This window comes from Gouania willdenowi, chromosome 24, assembly GCF_900634775.1.
Source record: "Gouania willdenowi chromosome 24, fGouWil2.1, whole genome shotgun sequence".
Lineage (NCBI taxonomy): Eukaryota > Metazoa > Chordata > Actinopteri > Blenniiformes > Gobiesocidae > Gouania > Gouania willdenowi.
In genome coordinates, this window is record NC_041066.1 from 23,174,330 (window position 1) to 23,192,595 (window position 18,266).

Consider the following 18,266-nt stretch of genomic DNA (forward strand, 5'->3'; position numbering starts at 1 on the left):
CGTTCTGTGTAAAATAAACAACATTTTGCTGCAACTTTCAGTGAAAACACCAGAAATGTTTTGTCACTGGTAGTTTTTTAAGGCTAACACATAAAATCCAGATGCATCATATTCATAGTGTAAGTCACAAGTGATGTGATGGAGGACAGTAAGGCCTCAGTAAGAAGCAAGATTTATAGCATGGACCATGAGGTGATATTTATATCACTGGACAGACAAGAACCAACATGATCAGAGCTGTGTAGGTCACAGGCAACTTGTGTGTAATGACAGACAAAAGACCATCTGGATAGTGTATTTGTGTTTTGTGAGTTAGAATTGCTTTTAATAGTGTGTATCATGATTCCTTTAGACCAGACATGGGAAACTGGTGGTCCTCGGACTAATTTTGTGCATGAAATAAATCCAAAAACACACAAAATAATGCAAAAAAAAAAAAATCATATAAAATGACAGAAAAATCCACAAAAATCGCAAAAATTCACAATAACAAAGCACAGAATGACTTGAGAAATCACACAAAATGACAGAAAAATCCACAAAATGACAATAAAAGTACACAAAAGGACTCCAAAAATACACAAAATGTTTTGAAAAGGATACAAAATTTAAAAATACAAATTTTAAAAGAAAAACACAAAATGGCAATAGGAAAAAAAAAAACACTAAATGACTCCAAAAACCCACAAAATGACAATAACGATGCACAAAATGACAACAAAAACACTAATATGACTTCAGGAACACAGAAATGGCAACAAAAACTCACATAAAATGACAATTAAAAAAAAACACTAATAAGACTGAATAAAATATGCAAAATGACTGTAAAAACATGAATGCTCAGATTGCTCATTAATCTCCCGTAATTACTGACATGAATAATGTTAATAATTTGGCCCTGAGATCAGATAAAATTACATTTGTGATAAAAGTAGAACATCTCTGCTCTAGACCTTTGAAGATGTTTACTGTAAACCTTAGTTATTAAAACTGCTAACCAACACGTCACGCTGAGTGCTTCTGCTCTCTTCCTGACCACATGGTCTCCCAGTGATAAAACCAGTGGGTAACAGTAAATTGCTTTGATGGTGAGAGCAACGTTTCATTGGAGAAGGATATTGACTATAGCACCAATACGAGCACAAATCGATGCAGTGGGAACACGAGCCTCCATCGCGACCTGCCGAGCCGCTGTGCGAGACAAATCTTTTCATAAATCACTTCCCCCTGACAGCGCCGCGTGTCCCTGGTTGTCGTTTCCTAGTCCGTGGGGTCTGAGGGGGCTGCACACAGCTTCTATTCAACACAACCGAACCCATCACGGTTTAAACTGAGTCAGATTCTGAATCATAAATCATCGTGTGGTTGATCCTGAGATAGCTTTGACCATCAATACGGCACAGATTATTTATTGCTTCACTACAGATAAGGCTTTAATCTCCAAGAAACATAACATTTAACACAAAGCTAACATCATGACGTGTAAGCTAGGAAAAGCTAAGTGCTAATTAGAATTATGTGGAAATGTGCATTAAAAACTGACTGAAGAGAAGCTGCAACAATATTATTTTTGCCAAACATTTAAAACTTATATACAGTATATATGTCAATGTCCTCTGACGTGCATATAAGAAAACAGTGTTTTTCAACCTTGGAGTCTAAAAGAATGTTTATTTCGACCCTTTTTTATATTTGCCCTGTGTGCAAACTTTATTTTCCTACACAAACACTGTTTTCGAGCGAACACAAACTTTGCAAATTCTCCTGAATTATGATGAGTCACAGGTATGGAGGACCAAACCTGCCAAAATGAAACAAGCAGACAGTCATCAACATCGCCCACCAGATTGGTTCTCATTATAACTCACAACGTTTTCCTAAATGTCCTAAATCTAACTTAGATGTATACATAAGAAGATATGATCACATCAGAATATAAAATGACTAACTGTCCGCTTTGAAGATACCTCAAACAGAGCAAAAAAACCAGAATAAGGGCAATAACTTCAGAAAAAATAATTGCACGCTTCTCATTTTCGAACTCCATCTAAGTATTGATACCCTAAAGCCACACACCGAATTTGGTTATCCTATCTTAAACACTTTCTGTCCACTTGAACTCAGACGGACGGACAGAGCTCAAACCTATATCTCCACACTTTGTGACGGGGATAGTAAATAAAGTTAAAATACATCATTAAATAAATAAATACAAATAAAAATATAGGACAGCCCCCTCATTAACATTTCTCGTATATTTTGTTGTGACCCCAAACCTCCAAAAATTTAAAATAAATGAAAGCAAAAATAAAAACAAAACATTTCTATATGTATAAGATAAATGATTAAATGAATAAAAGTTAAAAAAATAAATAAATAAATATTTGTATTTTCTTTGTTGCATTTTTTTTTACTTTTGTATTTTCTCCACTTACATATATATATATATATATATAGATATCACCAGCCCTTCCTAAAGAAGGGTAAGAGACACTTTATTATAGGAAGGGCACCTGGGTGAGGGGGGAAGGGAACAGGGAGGAGAGACTCAAGGTAGGAAATAGAAAGGGTGGAAAAAAGTTGATTAAAATAAAGTGAGATGTGATGTTGTAGTTGTGCATATGGTGAGAAGTGTGAAGCTTAGCTATAATGGTGGTGGGAAGAGTGAGTGGTAATACGTAAAACAGGTATTTAGTTTACATTGTATATTGTTGCCGTGCTTTAATTACTGCTACTTACCTGTCCTGTACTTTTTGTTTCACTTGGTTGTGTATGGGTGTATTTAAAGGTAGGGTGTGCGATTTTCAAAAGCTAGCATAATTTTGAACGTAGCCTCCCTGATGGCTCCGCCTTTACCCCGCTCACCCCTCCCCTCTGTGCTCCCTCTCACTCACATGCACAAGCACAGCTGCTGCAGAATAGGAGCTCAGCTCATCGATTGTATTGTATAGAAACTTCATTGTCTCATGTCTCATTCAGCAGTGAGTAAACAATAAACTTGACCATTATATACTGTATGTTAAAAAATGTGACCAAAAATTCTGTTTTAACTCTGTCAGCGGTGATGTGCTTTCAGTGTGAGCTCGTGTATGCGAAGGGTCGAGAACGATCAGGGAGACGTGATTGGTTCAAAAAAAAAAAAATGGTTGGTTTTTTCCATTGATCGAAGTTATTACAGGTTTACAGCTGCTACAGATGATGGATTTTCCTCATTCCTTTTTCAGAGCACATAAGATCTTAATTTCTGTCAGGATGTAAAGACATTTCAACCAAAAACTTAAAAAGTGTATCTGGAGAAAATTACCTACCTTAGCTTTAAAGTTCAATAAATGTTGAGTTTTAATGGTGTATTTAATTTAATTTCTAATATATACATTTATATCATATGAGTGTTTTAATTGTCTTTAATAATCAATGTGCTTAAAAAAAAAAAAAAAAAAAAGTATATCGGTCTCAAATATCAGCTTCCAAAATCGACTTTAAATATCAAAAAAAATCGGTATCGGCATCGACCTTTGAAAATCCCATTTCAGTCAAACTCTAGTTTGTGAGTGTGTTTCTACTTGTGGCTGATTTTTCTTTCTAAATGAGATCAGTCAACATACACGTACAGTACATAACTGATACTCAAAAGTCGTTTGTCTCACTTAAACAAGCAGAAATGCGAGCACGGAGCGATCAGGAGCTGACGGAGGTAAAGGGCAGAGAGTACGATGAGTAAAAGCTCCACTGAATTATTAAACAGTGGTAATATGGCAGCAGTGCTTTAATCACCCTCAACCCAGGGCCAGTTTGGCAGAAGTCGCTGTCGACGAAGCAGCGTCTGTTTCGGTCCTGATGCAGCACTATGAGTTTTAGAAAGGCCCGAGAGAAGAAAAGGATCTCGAGTGCATCTAGGGAGCATGAAAGATGAAACCAGGTACACACACACACACACACACACACACACACACACACAAACAGGGCTTTGATAAAGACAGCTGCAGCACAAACACACGCTCGCTTTGTTTTACTAGCGGTGAAGGTGATTCCAACACGCTGCAGGTCACAAAACAACTGGGAGGGTTGTTGCTTCCTAATGTCTCTGATATCAGCCCAAAATTCTCTCTTTTGCTTTTCAGTCCAAGACCACTTCAACATTTGCACAGTCAGACACAGGGAGGGAGAACCCTTTAATCACAGAGAAAAACAACGAAACAAGGATGAAAAAAGAAGACATTTTCTTAGTGCTCAAATTCTTCTAAAAAATCATTTATGTTCACTTGTAACCAAAGATTGTGATTCAAGAAGTTGGAAGGAATATGAAGACCAACATAACGCACCAAATGACTCCAAACAAAAAAAAAAAAAAAAAAAAAATGCACAAAAGTAACAAAAACAAACACAGAATTCCGAAAATTCACAGATTGACTCATAAAATACACAAAATGACAACAGACACAAAACAACCACTTACACACAAACTGACTCCCAAAGAAACACAAAATATCAACAGAATTACAGAGAATGACAGAAAACACACACAAATACAGAAAGTGACTCCACAAAGCACAAATGAACAACAAAAATTCCCCAAATGACAGAAAACACAAAGCGTCTCCAAAACAACAGAATATGTTCTACTACAACTTCACATCTCACTCTCACTGTAAAATAATCTATTCTTCCCCACCCTTTCTATTTCCTGCCTGCTCCCCTCCCCCTCCACCTAGGTGTAACACCGCTCTCCCTTTTTATATCCTCCCTTTAATAAAATGTTTCTTACCCTTCCTTAGGGAGGGCTGGTGGTGGTCACAATTAAGCAATGAAATTAATTAATTTATTTCATTGCAATAACAAAACATGCATTGCTGTCTCATAATGATTGTACTTATGGTACTGTAGACATTTGACAGCATGTGCAGAGAAGGGAAAAAAAAAAAAGAAAAAGAAAATCGACTCAAAATAAGCCAAAAATCACACATTGTACGTCCGCCTTATGCAGGTCATAAGCATGAGTCTATATGTTAAATAAGTTGAGTTCAGTCACTTTCCATCCTGGCTATTCTCTGTATTTACTCAGAGTTTCCTTAATTATCTCCAGCATTCAGAAACTCTGCTAAAAAAAGGTTAAAGCTCGATTTAAAAGAACAACAGCCTATTTATCTTTGTGCCTGAAATCAAGTCACTGACTCAAAGGAGAACTCATTTATGGCGACTGCTCGCTCAGCAAAAAAACCTGCTTCAAACATCCACACGACTTCTTCTGCTGCAAGAAAACGAGCGGAATTCAATTGGCTCAGATTGGTGTGTGTGTGTGTGTGTGTGTGTGTGTGTGTCTCAGAGCATTAGCACACACAGATCAATAAGGATTCTATTCTTGGACATTAGGTCTTGAAAAAAGGGGAAAGACTGCCTCATTTACCTCGTCCTGTGCAGAATCAGCAGAGTCAGCATAAAGGGCAAACACACACGTCCAAGAAAAGCTTTTGAACCAAAAATGACCTCAAACCTTAGTGCAATTAATTAATTACTGTGATACATTGTAATTGCACTTCAGTAATTGAGAACGTAATTGTAACTGACTTTCTGAGGATAAATAATTGTAATTTCAATGTAATTGGACAAAATGCTGGCAACTAATCGTAGTTACTTTACTTTGTAATTTTAGTTGTAATTAGAAAAAATGTCAGTCAACGTAATCGTAATTGCGTTGTAAATGAACACTGATAATTGAAGACGTAATTGTGACTGAAAAATTTAATTAACCCAACCCTGATTGTGAATAATTGTAATTGAACTTTAGTAAATGAGAACGTAATTGTAATTCACTTTCTGAGGTGAAAAAAAACAAATGTAATTTAATTGTAATTGGAAAAAATGCGGGTAACTGTAATCGTAATTTAATTGTAATTGAACATGCATAATTCAAGACGTAATTATAACTGAAAAATGTAATTAACCCCAACCCTGATTGTGATTAATTGTAATTGAACTTTAGTAAATGAGAACTTAATTGTAATTCAATTTAATTGTAAAAAATTAAGGTAACTAACCGTAATTTAACATTGATAATAAAGAAAAAAAAAGAAAAAAAAGAAAAAAGAAAGGTTCTGCACTGTATGGAGTGCTTAAACAAAAACCCAAACCCACTAAAAAAAAACGCAACAATTAAAACCGCGACACATGGGTTACATTGTTGAGATTTTTAGGAAAACTACACAAGTTGGAAAGTCTTCATTAAATTCTCTTCATCTGAGAAATCGTTCTCATCAGATAAGGAGAGGAACAGAGGAAAAATAATACCAGATAAGCCTCGATCTCTTCACTCCAACAGCAAAAGACTTTTCTGTGTTCATTCATTCCATTTCAAAGTCACAGATTAACAGTAGAGAACAAAGTCAGAGGAAGATGATGTGGGTTTCTAAAGACACACACACACACGCACACGCACACACGCTGTTATTGTCACAATTTTTCTCTTTCCAAACCAAAGACGGAAAACACAAGATCATCGAATGCAGCGGTGTCAAACTTATTTGAGTTCAGGGGCCAAACATGTAAGAAAGCGACAACATCCCAACATTCCCAGGTGAAGGTGATCTCATGGTCTGAGGTTTGTTGAGCCATATTCGACTCTGAAACGGGTCGACAATCGTAGATATTAAACTTGTTCAGTATTTACGACAGTGGGCGTGTACTGTAGCTGTTCCCACTCAACACTCTTGAAGCCAAAATACGGCGGTCCTGACTGAACTCTTTTTGTCGTCTTTCGGTAAAAAAAAAAAAAAAACAGGTTTACATCGACATCTTTAACTTTTCCTGATTTTTTAGAGCGATTAAAAGAAGCACAAGTTGTTATTTTGACTGAAAAAAGCTGCTAAATGATCTAAAAATTAGGCTAAATACTAGAAAACTATGGTTTGTATGTTTACAGGCACTGGGGCCGTGTGACATCATCAATCAGGCTCTAAAACTGTAGTTACATTTTTAAAAGGGTGAGAAGCTCAGTCATTCGGGAGGGGCTCAAAGTAGAGTCGCTGCTCCTCCGCATCGAGAAGAGCCAGATGAGGTGGCTCGGGCACCTAATTAGGATGCCCCCTGAACGCCTCCCTAGTGAGGCGTTCAGGGCACGTCCCTCCGGAAAGAGGCCCCGGGGAAGACCCAGGACACGCTGGAGAGACTATGTCTCTCGGCTGGCCTGGGAACGTCTCGGGGTCCCCCCGGAAGAGCTGGAGGAAGTGGCCGGGGAGAGGGAAGTCTGGGCCTCCCTACTGAGGATGCTGCCCCCGCGACCCGGAAACGGCTAAGCGGGAGAAGATGGATGGATGGATGGATTTTTAAAAGGTAAAAAAAAGCCAATGTGAGGCATAATAATGTGTTTTATTAGACATAGATCTACTAATAAGGACATTTCAAAGATTTTTGGCCACATTTGTAAAAACAGTGGAGGATCCCTTTAACTGTGTATGCGCTCACATAGAAGATATTTAATAAAAGAATATCTATATTTGGTGTCTCTTTCCTGTGCAGTTTAACACAGACTTCTCTGGCAGCAGGTGAAATGAGCGACAGCTCTTCATCACACTAACGAGTCGACGCCGACTGTTGAATGTGCAGAAGAACACATGGCGGACCTGTAAAGGCAGCCGTGCTCAGGCGACTTTTTCTAAAGCTGTACAACTCCCCGTGGCGTCGTTTCGTCGCAAGCTGTCGTCCCCACGCGCGTGTGTAAATGTGCTCACAACGCACAGACAACTCACACCAGACGCCACTAGCGCTACATCTACACGTAGCTCTATGGAAGTGAAACACAGAGGTCAATTACAATTGTATTTTCAAAAATCTGTTGCTGTTGTAATTAAATTACAATTGAGTTTAGATAATTGACTTTGTAATTATAAATGCCATGACAATTCTATAAAAAACAATTTATAATATAAATCACAATTTAACGCAAAACTGGGGAACCATGTTACAGTTCTATACATACAGTATGTAGTTAATAATTATCAAAATATGTTTCATATCAAGCTCTCCCACATTTTAACATTTAAAAAAATGAAATCTTGGGGTATACTGACACAAAAAAGGCTCAGACGCCCACACCATAAATATTAATACCTATATTTTCATTAATTATGAAGCCTAACAAGGTAATCAATAGATAGGAAATACATTAGATGATAGATATTAGTTTTTAGTGTATTTTACAGCTGATTTAGGACCCGTTAGCATTAGAGATGCTAACAGAAAGCTAACACAAGAGGTTGTTACCTTTTATTAGGTTATTTATTTCAAGCTCAGTAATTGTGATTCGTTGTAATTGAACTTGAAAAATTGAGAACATAATTGAAATTCAGTTTGAGGATAAAAACAATTGTAATTTAATTGTAACTGGAAAAAATGCAGGTAACTGTAACCGTAACTGAATTGTATTTGAACATGGATAATTGAAGACATAATTGTAATTTTAAAATGCAACTGACCCCAACCTGTTGTGATTAATTGTAATTGAACTTTAGTAATTAAGAACGTAATTGTAATTGAACTTTATTAATTGAGAACGTAATCGTAATTGATTTCAGGGGGAAAATAATTGTAATTTTATTTTTCAATTACAAAAACGTAATTGTAATTGCATTGTAATTGAGCACTGACAATTGAAAACGTAGTTGTAGTTTAAAAATGTACTTGACCCCAACCCTGATTGTTAATTGTAATTAAGCTTTAGTGATTGAGAACGTAATTGTAATTGACTTTCTGAGGAAAAAAAATGCTTGGTACTGTAATTGTGACATGGGTAGTTGAGAACGTAATTGTAACTGAAAAACATTGATTGTGATTAATTGGAATTGAACTTTAGTAATTGAAAACAATTTTAATTGACTGGGGATAAAAAAAAAAATTATTGTAATTTAATTGTAATTTGAAAAAATGCTGGTAACTGCAATCGTAAGTGAATTGTAATTGAACATGGGTAATTGAGAATGTAATTGGAACTGAAAAATGTAATGAATCCCCCAATCCTGATTTAATTGAACTTTAGTAATTGAGAACGTAATTGTAGTTGACTTTCTAAAGATAAAAAAATAATTGCAAGTTAATTGTAAATGGAAAAAAAATGCTGTAACTGTAATCGTAACTGAATTGTAATTAAACATGGATAATTGAAGATGTAATTGTAAGTGACCTCAACCCTCATCACTGATAAGCAATGAAAAGAGGAAAAAAGCAGCGTTGACCTTGTCTCCTCATGTGTTTTCCTCCCTCGTCTTCTTACGCATTAATGTGAGGACAAACAAACGTTTACGTTCATGTTTCAGGTTCTCCAGGTTCTCCAGGGCATCATCATCATCATCATCATCATCATCATCAAACTGAGCTGAGCTATCAAAAGCTGCTGCTGCTGCTGCTGCAGTGTAAAGCATACTGCAGTAGTCGAGTGTAAAAAAGCTCAGACATCTGTTCACTTACCTGCTGCTGCCTCGCGGGGACGCAGACGCCCCGTGGAGCTGCCACGGGCCCGCGGCGCACAGCGTAACCACCTGAGTAAGACTGAAAGGATACAATCTGAGGGCTCCGCTCTGAGTGCCCACGGCCAGGATCTTCTGTACGGGATCGAACGCCATGGACGACGGTTGGTAAGGGAAACCATGACGGACAGTCTGCAAAAATAGAAGAAATAATGAGATGAGAATGTAAGAGAGGACATCAATCATGTGCATTTCACAATAGTGTAATATTCCACTAAAACACATAGTTCTAACAATTTAAGACTAGAAAATGGATACAATGGTATGCAGAGATGAAACGCTACGAATCATCAATTAGTCTGGTTACAAACTGTGTCACTACAGCCAAGATGACTCTTCCAAGCTAATTAGCTACAAACGTGTCTCACAAAAAAGACACAGAAAAAGTTTATAATTTATCTCCTGTTGATGGAGTAAAATTCACTACAGGTACGGTTTAAAACGATAGCAGTGGCCATTATTGTTGGGTTGTGCGCCCCCTGGTGGCATTTCCACATACAAATTTACAAATCAGAACACGTGACAACAGTATATGTAGCAAAAGTCACAAATATTCTTCATTGAAGAGATAATTAAAGGAGAAATACCATTTTTATATATAATAAAATATATAATGAATAGCGTTTTTCCATTCAAACACTACTTGTTGTCAGGATATAAATCTACATATATCGTGATATTGCTTTTTCTCCATTTCTAGTGTGAACACAGAAATCTGGGCCAAATCTAAAAAGTTATTTTGAGATTAAAGAAACAACTTTGTGCATGGATGTGGTTGAAGGGGTTAGTGTTTCTCTCTAGGTGCGTATAGATCTATAGATTCACAGCAGAAGCTCACTGTGATGTTTCTGAGTGAGCAAAGCCAGGTGTCTCTGCTGCTGAGTGCTTCTTATGTAACACGCTTTAGCCTTCTGCCGCTAAGCAAACAAATCCAAAAGCCCACCAGTGACTGACTGATGTCATAGAAGCAGAGTCGTTCACCACCCATTCCCAGAGACACACCAATGCATCACAATAATAAGTTTACAATATAATATCACTGATGTGCATGCCACACTTCAGTGTGATCACGACTTCATGTGGGAGGCCGAGAGGGAAAGAAAACCACGTGAAATGTGGAACATGAGAGAAAAAGGCTCCTAAAATAGATCGTTGAGTATAAAAGGATCCTAAAAAGCAAAAGGCTGGGTTTCATCCTGTCTGGAAAAAATAAAAACAACAACAGTTTACACACACACGCCCAGAATCAGATCGTTTCCCTTTAGCCTAGTGCTCATTTTCAAGCTTTAATATTTGACTCTCTAAAGCCACATGTGACACATCTAGTTAACATTTTTAGCACTAGTGTTCATTGACAACAGAGTGCGTTTCCATTACATAAAAGCATTATTTCATTAGAGATGGAACGATTCACTCAACTCCCGATACGATTCACAATTCTGGGTTAACGGTACAATTCTCTCACAATTTATTTTACAAAATGGGACTGTAGACAAATGACTGAAAAATATTCCTTTATTTTTTTGGGGAAAAAAACTAGAAAATACTATTTTCCTTTTATTTTCATTGTCAAAAGAATCCCTTGATAAACTATTCAAAACAATGCAATTTAACTAAAAATAAATCTTGAATGAAATAAATAAAGGAATAATACAAATGAAGAAGAAGACTATTAATTTAAATTCTGGTTCTATAGTAAACAATGCAAAACTGCATAATAGTTCTTTTTCTTTTTAAAAGTGCAACTGAAAATGTATTTTGTGCCTTAACAATTGGACTTTAAAAAAAAAAAAAAACAGTCAATGCACTGTATTTATGTCAGATGTTTGTTTGGACCAGCAGAGGGCGCTGGTAACCCAGTGGTCGGTTGGCATGCGGCTATTCTAGCAGTGAAGAGATGCTATGCTAGCAGACAGAGCTAATAGAAAAACGTGACTTTTACAGATATTCACGTAATATTACAGATATTCTTTCGGTGCTAAAGGGGTAAGGAATCATTTTTGAATATGTTTAAGAGTAGAAGGCGGGCAGAAAGAAAGTAGTAGCAGATTCCGCCCACCGCCTACACTTATGGACAAGGATAAATATATGGCGCCCTCTGCTGCTTAAAAAAGTACTGCGATTCAATTTTCACACTATCAATGTGAACCGTGATACCTATGAATCGATTTTTAACTGTCTTACGATTAATCGTTACATCCCTATTCAACATACTATAATTGCGCTTTGAACGCGATTCGATTGATTGTCGTTTTGGAGCCTCGTAACTCTCGTGAAATCTCATCCCACGAGACTTGGCTGCAGAAAGACGGACGTTCCAAACCTCCTTAGAACACTCTGCATTCCTTAGTTTGATGTCTAATGTAGTACGAATAATTATCAAGTCTTATGCTACACATCTATTAATACTAACCATATACTGTACAATAATATTAGCACTTTAACTATAAATACATCTATTAATACTAACCATACACAATAATATTAGCACTTTGACAAAAACCAACCAGGCTAAAAGGTGCAATTTCCTATTTACGACAAAATATTAGCACATTTACACTTCAGCACTTCAAATAAAAAAGAAAGAAACGTAAACCGGGTTCTCACCAAATTTTTTCCACAGCATAGGGGGTACATTTTAAAATGAATGAAATAGAGCTAAAGTTGTTTTTTTTAATATTTTTTTTTTCTTTTCCTCACTTTGTGACTATTTCCTACATTTAAACAAGGTATGTGTGTCAGTATCCATTCATTAAAGTAACCAAACAAATGTATCACTATTATAATCATTTATATCAAATCACCAAATCCAACAGTAATCATATTACAAAATATATATATATATATAAATAACTAAAATATTAGCTTGTTCAGCTAATTCAATCTGATCTGACACAAAAGCTTCAGTAAAAAAATAAGACTTAAAACAAAACTTAAAAGAGCAGCATTAATAAATAAAAGTGTTTCATTTGAGCTTTAGCGATACTTTTCATTCTCGAAATGTCTGAAAACTCTCCTCATGAAAGCATAAAAAAAAAAAAATTAAAAAAAAAATTAGCAATATTTGAGTGCTGGTGTTTCCATTGCCAGTTTTTATTGCTCCATTTACATTTTGCACAGCTAGAGACACAGACTCCTTCTGCAGACACACCTGTGTGTTTAGCGTTAGCTAAAACTATCATTATGACTAACTATACTATCTGTCCTCTGAGCTGTTCTATTAAAAGATACAGGTTTAGCTTCACTTTAACTTGTATTGCCTTAACTTTTCTCTGATAATCCATAGTTCTTTCTGCTCTTATTGATACTTCAGCTGCTCTCTAAGCTCTAAGGAGATGTTAGAATACACACGTGTCTGGCAAAGCCATGCAAGTCAAATATGTGGTGAATAAAAATCAATAGGCATGCACACAACAGGCTCCATAAAAGAGACCACACTAAACCATTAGAGTACAACCGGGGAAATCTAGCGTTAATATACAGTGTGGGGCTAATATACAGTGATGCTTTGCATGTAAATTGCATGAGTGTTCAATTATCCCTATTTATTGTTGGGGATAATGGCAGAAACAAGAGGGGAAGGGCTTCAATTTTCTCCAACAGGGTCCGATATATACTTTATGCACCATCACTGGACCAGTGTGTGTGTGTGTGTGTGTGTGTGTGTGTGTGTGTGTGTGTGTGTGTGTGTGTGTGTGTGTGAGAAAGACAGCATGATAGGCACGCACGCACACACACACACACGTTTGCTAATCCAAAGCTAGCAGATTATGCAAGCAGGGATCAGTGTAGCCCAGCCCCTCATTATGACACTTCATGCCATGCGCACACAGTGTAACCTCTGCTCTTTCTACACTGTGACATGTGTACAGTAAAAATAGTGACTCACAGAGGACGACTGTGCCTGATGGAAATGCTTATTCCTCATTTGCACACACAGAAGAAGGAAAAAATAAGTAAATAAAACAAAATTACCCTCTTTTTCTGTTTTTGTAGGAAATATTTTGTTTCGTTTTAAAATTTTCAATATTCCTCAAATTTCCTAAAAACAGAAAAAGAGGGAAATTTTGTTTATTTACTTATTTTTATCTGAAGTTTGACTTGTTTTTTCTACAGTGAATGCAATAAGCTTCCGTACTATCATCAGGTGCAGGGATCACATTGGAATAATACATCATGGCAGTGACAACAACAAATCATAAATTCATCTTTAATAAACACATGTGCGTTATAGTTTAATCATTAATCAATTATTCATGTAGAGTTCTAAGGGTGTAAGGAAAAAAATCGATTCGGCGAAAGAAAAATTGTGATATTTCACCGCGCGATTATCATTGAGGTCCAAAAAAAAAAAAACGTCCAAATCTGGTTTTTTTTAATCATGGTTTTTACAGGAAAAAAACCTTTAATTGCTCTAATGCTGCGTTCACACCAAACACGTTTCTGGCGTCGTAATCGTGCCTCACGCCTCTCGTTGGACGCTTGTGCTCATTGAATCAGACGCTTGTCAACAGCGTCGAAGATGCTCTGGACGCGCGTCCAAACAAGTCGGGAAGAGATGGCGTTTGGGGGAGGGGCTTCCCTGTTGCCGGTGGTGTTCATACAATGGATGATATTGTTTATAATTCACACAGTGACTGTGATATGGTGGGAACATTATTGTGTGGAGAAGGCTGTGTTTCTGTGTGTGCACTGTGATGTCAGAGAAGAAGTGTGGTTAAATGGAGAATAAAGTTTGGAGTTCCTAGCTGAACACGCCCCCTCCGACTCCCGTTCAACGTCTCTACATTATCCAGAGAGTGGCTTGGCTTTATTTACGCCTCGGCGCCGTTTCTGGATTCACAGTCGCTTTCAGCGCTACTTCCGTCTCTCCCGTGCCCAGTATGACGATCTGTTGACCCGCATTGGCGCTCGCATCTCCTACCAGGACCCCAACTACAGGAGCTCTATTCCAGAAAAAAAGTGCCTGTCCATCCATCTCTGGTTAGTGTTTTTTTTCTTCATTATTGTGAATACGTCACGGTTGGAGAAAGCTCCTGATTGGTTGATGAGTCGTGATATAACGCACAGCGTCCGCCGTCCGTAAAGCTTCAAAACGCGCCACACAGGACGCGCAGCGGGACCTCTCGACGCTCTAGAAGCGCGTCCACCATGTATTGTCTACGTAAACCTGACCCTATTTACTAGGGATGTAACGATTAATCGTAAGGCAGTTAAAAATCGATTCATAGGTATCACGGTTGATATCGATTTTCTGACAATTGAATCGCCAAACAAATATGACGTAAATCAGTGCAATGACGGTTTTTTTTTTTTTTAGTCCAATTGTTAAGGCACAAAATACATTTTCAGTTGCACTTTTAAAAGAAAAAGAACTATTATGCAGTTTTGCATTGTTTATTATAGAACCAGAATTTAAGTCAATAGGCTTCATTTTCATTTGTATTATTCCTTTATTTATTTAATTCAAGATTTATTTTTAGTTAAATTGCATTGTTTTGAATAGTTTATCAAGGGATTCTTTTGACAATGAAAAATAAAAGGAAAATAATACAGTATTTTCTAGTTTTTTTCCCAAAAAAAAAAAATTTGTCTACAGTCCCATTTTGTAAATGAAAAAATCGTGAGAGAATCGTATCGTGAGTTGAGTGAATCGTTACATCCCTACTATTTACACTATTGATGATTTCGATGTGTTTGGTTCGATGTCTGACAGTTTGATAAACATACCGATTGTTTTTGATATCTGTACTTGAATTACAGTTAGTTAGCATTTACTTGTTCTCGCAAGTTTCAAAAACTTTAAATATGCAAAATATCACAAAGATACACAAAACAGCAAAAATACACAAAATGACTCCGAAAACATATATTTATAGTAAAATACATAAAAGGACAAGAAAAATGCACAAAATAACTGATGAATTTACAAAACAAACAAAACAAAGTGACTCCAAAAAACAAAAACAAAAAAAAATACTTTAAAAAACAGACAAAGCGGGAGAAAAAAAAACACAAAATGACCCCTCAAAACACACAAAGGTACACAAAAACTTACACATTTATAGTGAAATACACAAAAGGACAAAAAATACATAAATAATACAATAATTACTGGAAAATTACAGTTAGTTACCGTTTACTGGTTCTTGCAAGTTTAAAAAAATTAAATAAATTGAATTTCATACCATTTTGTACTTGTAAAGGTGAAATTTGTAATTATGGATGTCGCAATATATCACAATGCCGATGTACTGTATACTGTATTGTTTAGTATCAGGATATATTGGAATATATCATATCGTGTATCGTGACATGCAAATCATGAATCGTATGGTATCATCAGATTCATGGCAATGTACAGCCCTATTAGTCACCATTTACTAATTCTCACAAGTTTAGCAAAATTGAAATATATTAACAAAACAGCAAAAATACACAAAATGACTGCAAAAACAAACATTTATAGTAAAATACACAAAAGGACAAAAAATATACACAAAATTACAGTTACCATTTAATTGTTCTTGCAAGTTTATAAAAAATGAAATGATATGCATCCCAGACCATTTTGTACTTATATATCATAACATACATATCGTATTGTTTAGTATCGGGACATATCGTATTGTTTAGTATCGGTCACAGCCCTAGTGATGTCGCTGACTGAGTCCTGGGACTATAGAACACATGATGACATGTCATGAGGACTGTGTCGCCCACCTTGCAGAGCTGGAAATGCTCGGACTGAAGGCTCTCAGGGACCAGATGGTTGTCCTGGGGCAGCACTTGGACCGACGGCGTGGATGATGATGATGATGACGATGATGAAGAGGACGCCTCTTTCAGCCCGTCCAGCACCTTCCTGATGTTGAACTTCTTCATTTTCTCAACCGCGAAAAGAGCGAAGAAGAGGATAGTAAAAATATTATTATTATTAATAATAATAGTAGGAGCCACTTTTCTTCTTTCTTTCTTTACGCACACACACACGCACGTTTTCCCCCCTGGTAAATTGTGTGGATCTCACATTGTAGTGTTTAGGGTTTGTAACGCATGGTCCATGATGCTGCTGGTGCTGGTGCTGGTGGGGGTGCGGGGGGTGCGGGGGTCGCGCCTTCCCTCACACCGTCGGTCGGTCGGTCGGTCCGTGGCTGTGGCTTCACTGCGTCTCCTCCGCGGAACGGCTCTTCCTCTCGGCCTGCCCTCCCTCCCTCCCCTCCCGGCTCCGTGAGCTGATGCTGCTGCTGTTGCTCAGGCAAAGCGGAAACGCGGTACTGATGCTGACGCGCATGCGCATGACTGATGGACTAAACACAAACCCAGCATCTCTCTCTCTCTCTCTCTCTCTCTCTCTCTCTCTCTCTCTCTCTCTCTCTCTCTCTCTCTCTCTCTCTCTCTCTCTCTCTCTCTCTCTCTCTCTCTCTCTCTCTCTCTCTCTCTCTCTCTCTCTCTCTCTCTCTCTCTCTGATGCTGCAGCGCTCAAAGTGTGCGCGCGCGCCATTCTCTGCACGCGCACACATTACAGCCATATGTTATTATTTATTCTTTAATCCACACGTGCATCAAAGTGCACGAGCGCGGAATGCCTCACTGTGCGCGCGCGCGTGTGTGTGTAAAAAGGCATTGTTCTCACTATTTTTTTTTTAAGGCCAAACGCGTGTTGCGCAAGCGCACTGAACGACATCTGCGCAGGCACTGCGTTTATCAGTAACCATGGCAACGTTTGTTTCCTGCTCACGAGGAGAGCGTCATTGTCACAGTCTCCCCATTCATTCACCCTGTAGCAGTTTAATGATACAGTGACTTTAATATATTATTATTATTATTATTATTATTATTATTATTATTATACGCAGGTACAACTGAAGCCGATTTCCGCCAGTTACAAAATAATAAACAAAAAAACAAGATACTATCTTAATATCTATAGTTATGAAATACCATCTCATAATTATGATATACTAAGTCATAATAATAAAAATATTGTATAAGATAGCATCTCATAGTTGTGAGATAGTATATGACAGCATTTCAAAATAATGACTTACTATGTCATACATGCTCAGAATTATAAGATAAAATGGTATCTCATAATTTTGAGATAGTACGCCTTAATGATGACTTAATTATGTATAGCAAAATAAAGATTTATTTTCTCATAATTCTGACATTAGGCCATACTTAACATACCATCTCATAATGATGACATACCATCATAAGAATGAGCTAAATCATAATTTAGAGATACTGAGTCATTATTATGAGATAAGAGTTATAATTATCAGATAGTTTATCTTAAATGTGACTTAGTATATCAAAATATTGACTTACTATCTAATGATGATGACATACTATCTCATAATTATAAGATGCATAATCATAATTTGAGATAAAGTCATAATAATGAGATACTGACAAGATAGTAAGTCTGTATCATGACTCAGTATCTCATAAAAATGACTTGGTAGCTCATAATTAGTACAGAATAAACAGTCCAGTCCCATGTTTATTATCATACTGTTAAAAAAATGACTTTTTATCATTTTTTGTGCTGCGTGACACAAAGTTGTGTCGAGCTGCAACAAATGAGATTAATATAAATAAATAATCATAAATGTTAACCAAACACTAAATATAACGTTCTCATAAGTTGTAATTACACAAAATAACTTTGAGTTGAAATTCATGTCAAGCAGCACAAAAAAAATATAGAAATCATGTTTGAAGCATTTACAAATATAGAAC

At 36.8% G+C, this 18,266-nt stretch overlaps 2 protein-coding genes across 3 annotated transcripts in view; both read right to left on the reverse strand.

Annotated features, from left to right (window-relative positions):
- The window catches only part of stxbp5a (syntaxin binding protein 5a (tomosyn)), a 124,265-nt gene extending 107,546 nt beyond the window's left edge, over positions 1-16,719 (reverse strand). For both annotated transcript variants that reach the window (XM_028439727.1, XM_028439726.1), the window contains exons 1-2: positions 16,242-16,719; positions 9,553-9,650 (exon numbers count right to left, since the gene is read on the reverse strand). In XM_028439727.1, the coding sequence (XP_028295528.1) occupies positions 9,553-9,650; positions 16,242-16,403 (260 nt within the window). In that variant the 5' untranslated portion in view covers positions 16,404-16,719. The remainder of the gene's footprint in view (positions 1-9,552; positions 9,651-16,241) is intronic.
- The window catches only part of adgb (androglobin), a 50,395-nt gene continuing 48,687 nt past the window's right edge, over positions 16,559-18,266 (reverse strand). The window contains exons 34-35 of the mRNA XM_028440343.1: positions 17,260-17,299; positions 16,559-16,801 (exon numbers count right to left, since the gene is read on the reverse strand). Coding sequence (XP_028296144.1) covers positions 16,559-16,801; positions 17,260-17,299 — 283 coding nt within the window. The remainder of the gene's footprint in view (positions 16,802-17,259; positions 17,300-18,266) is intronic.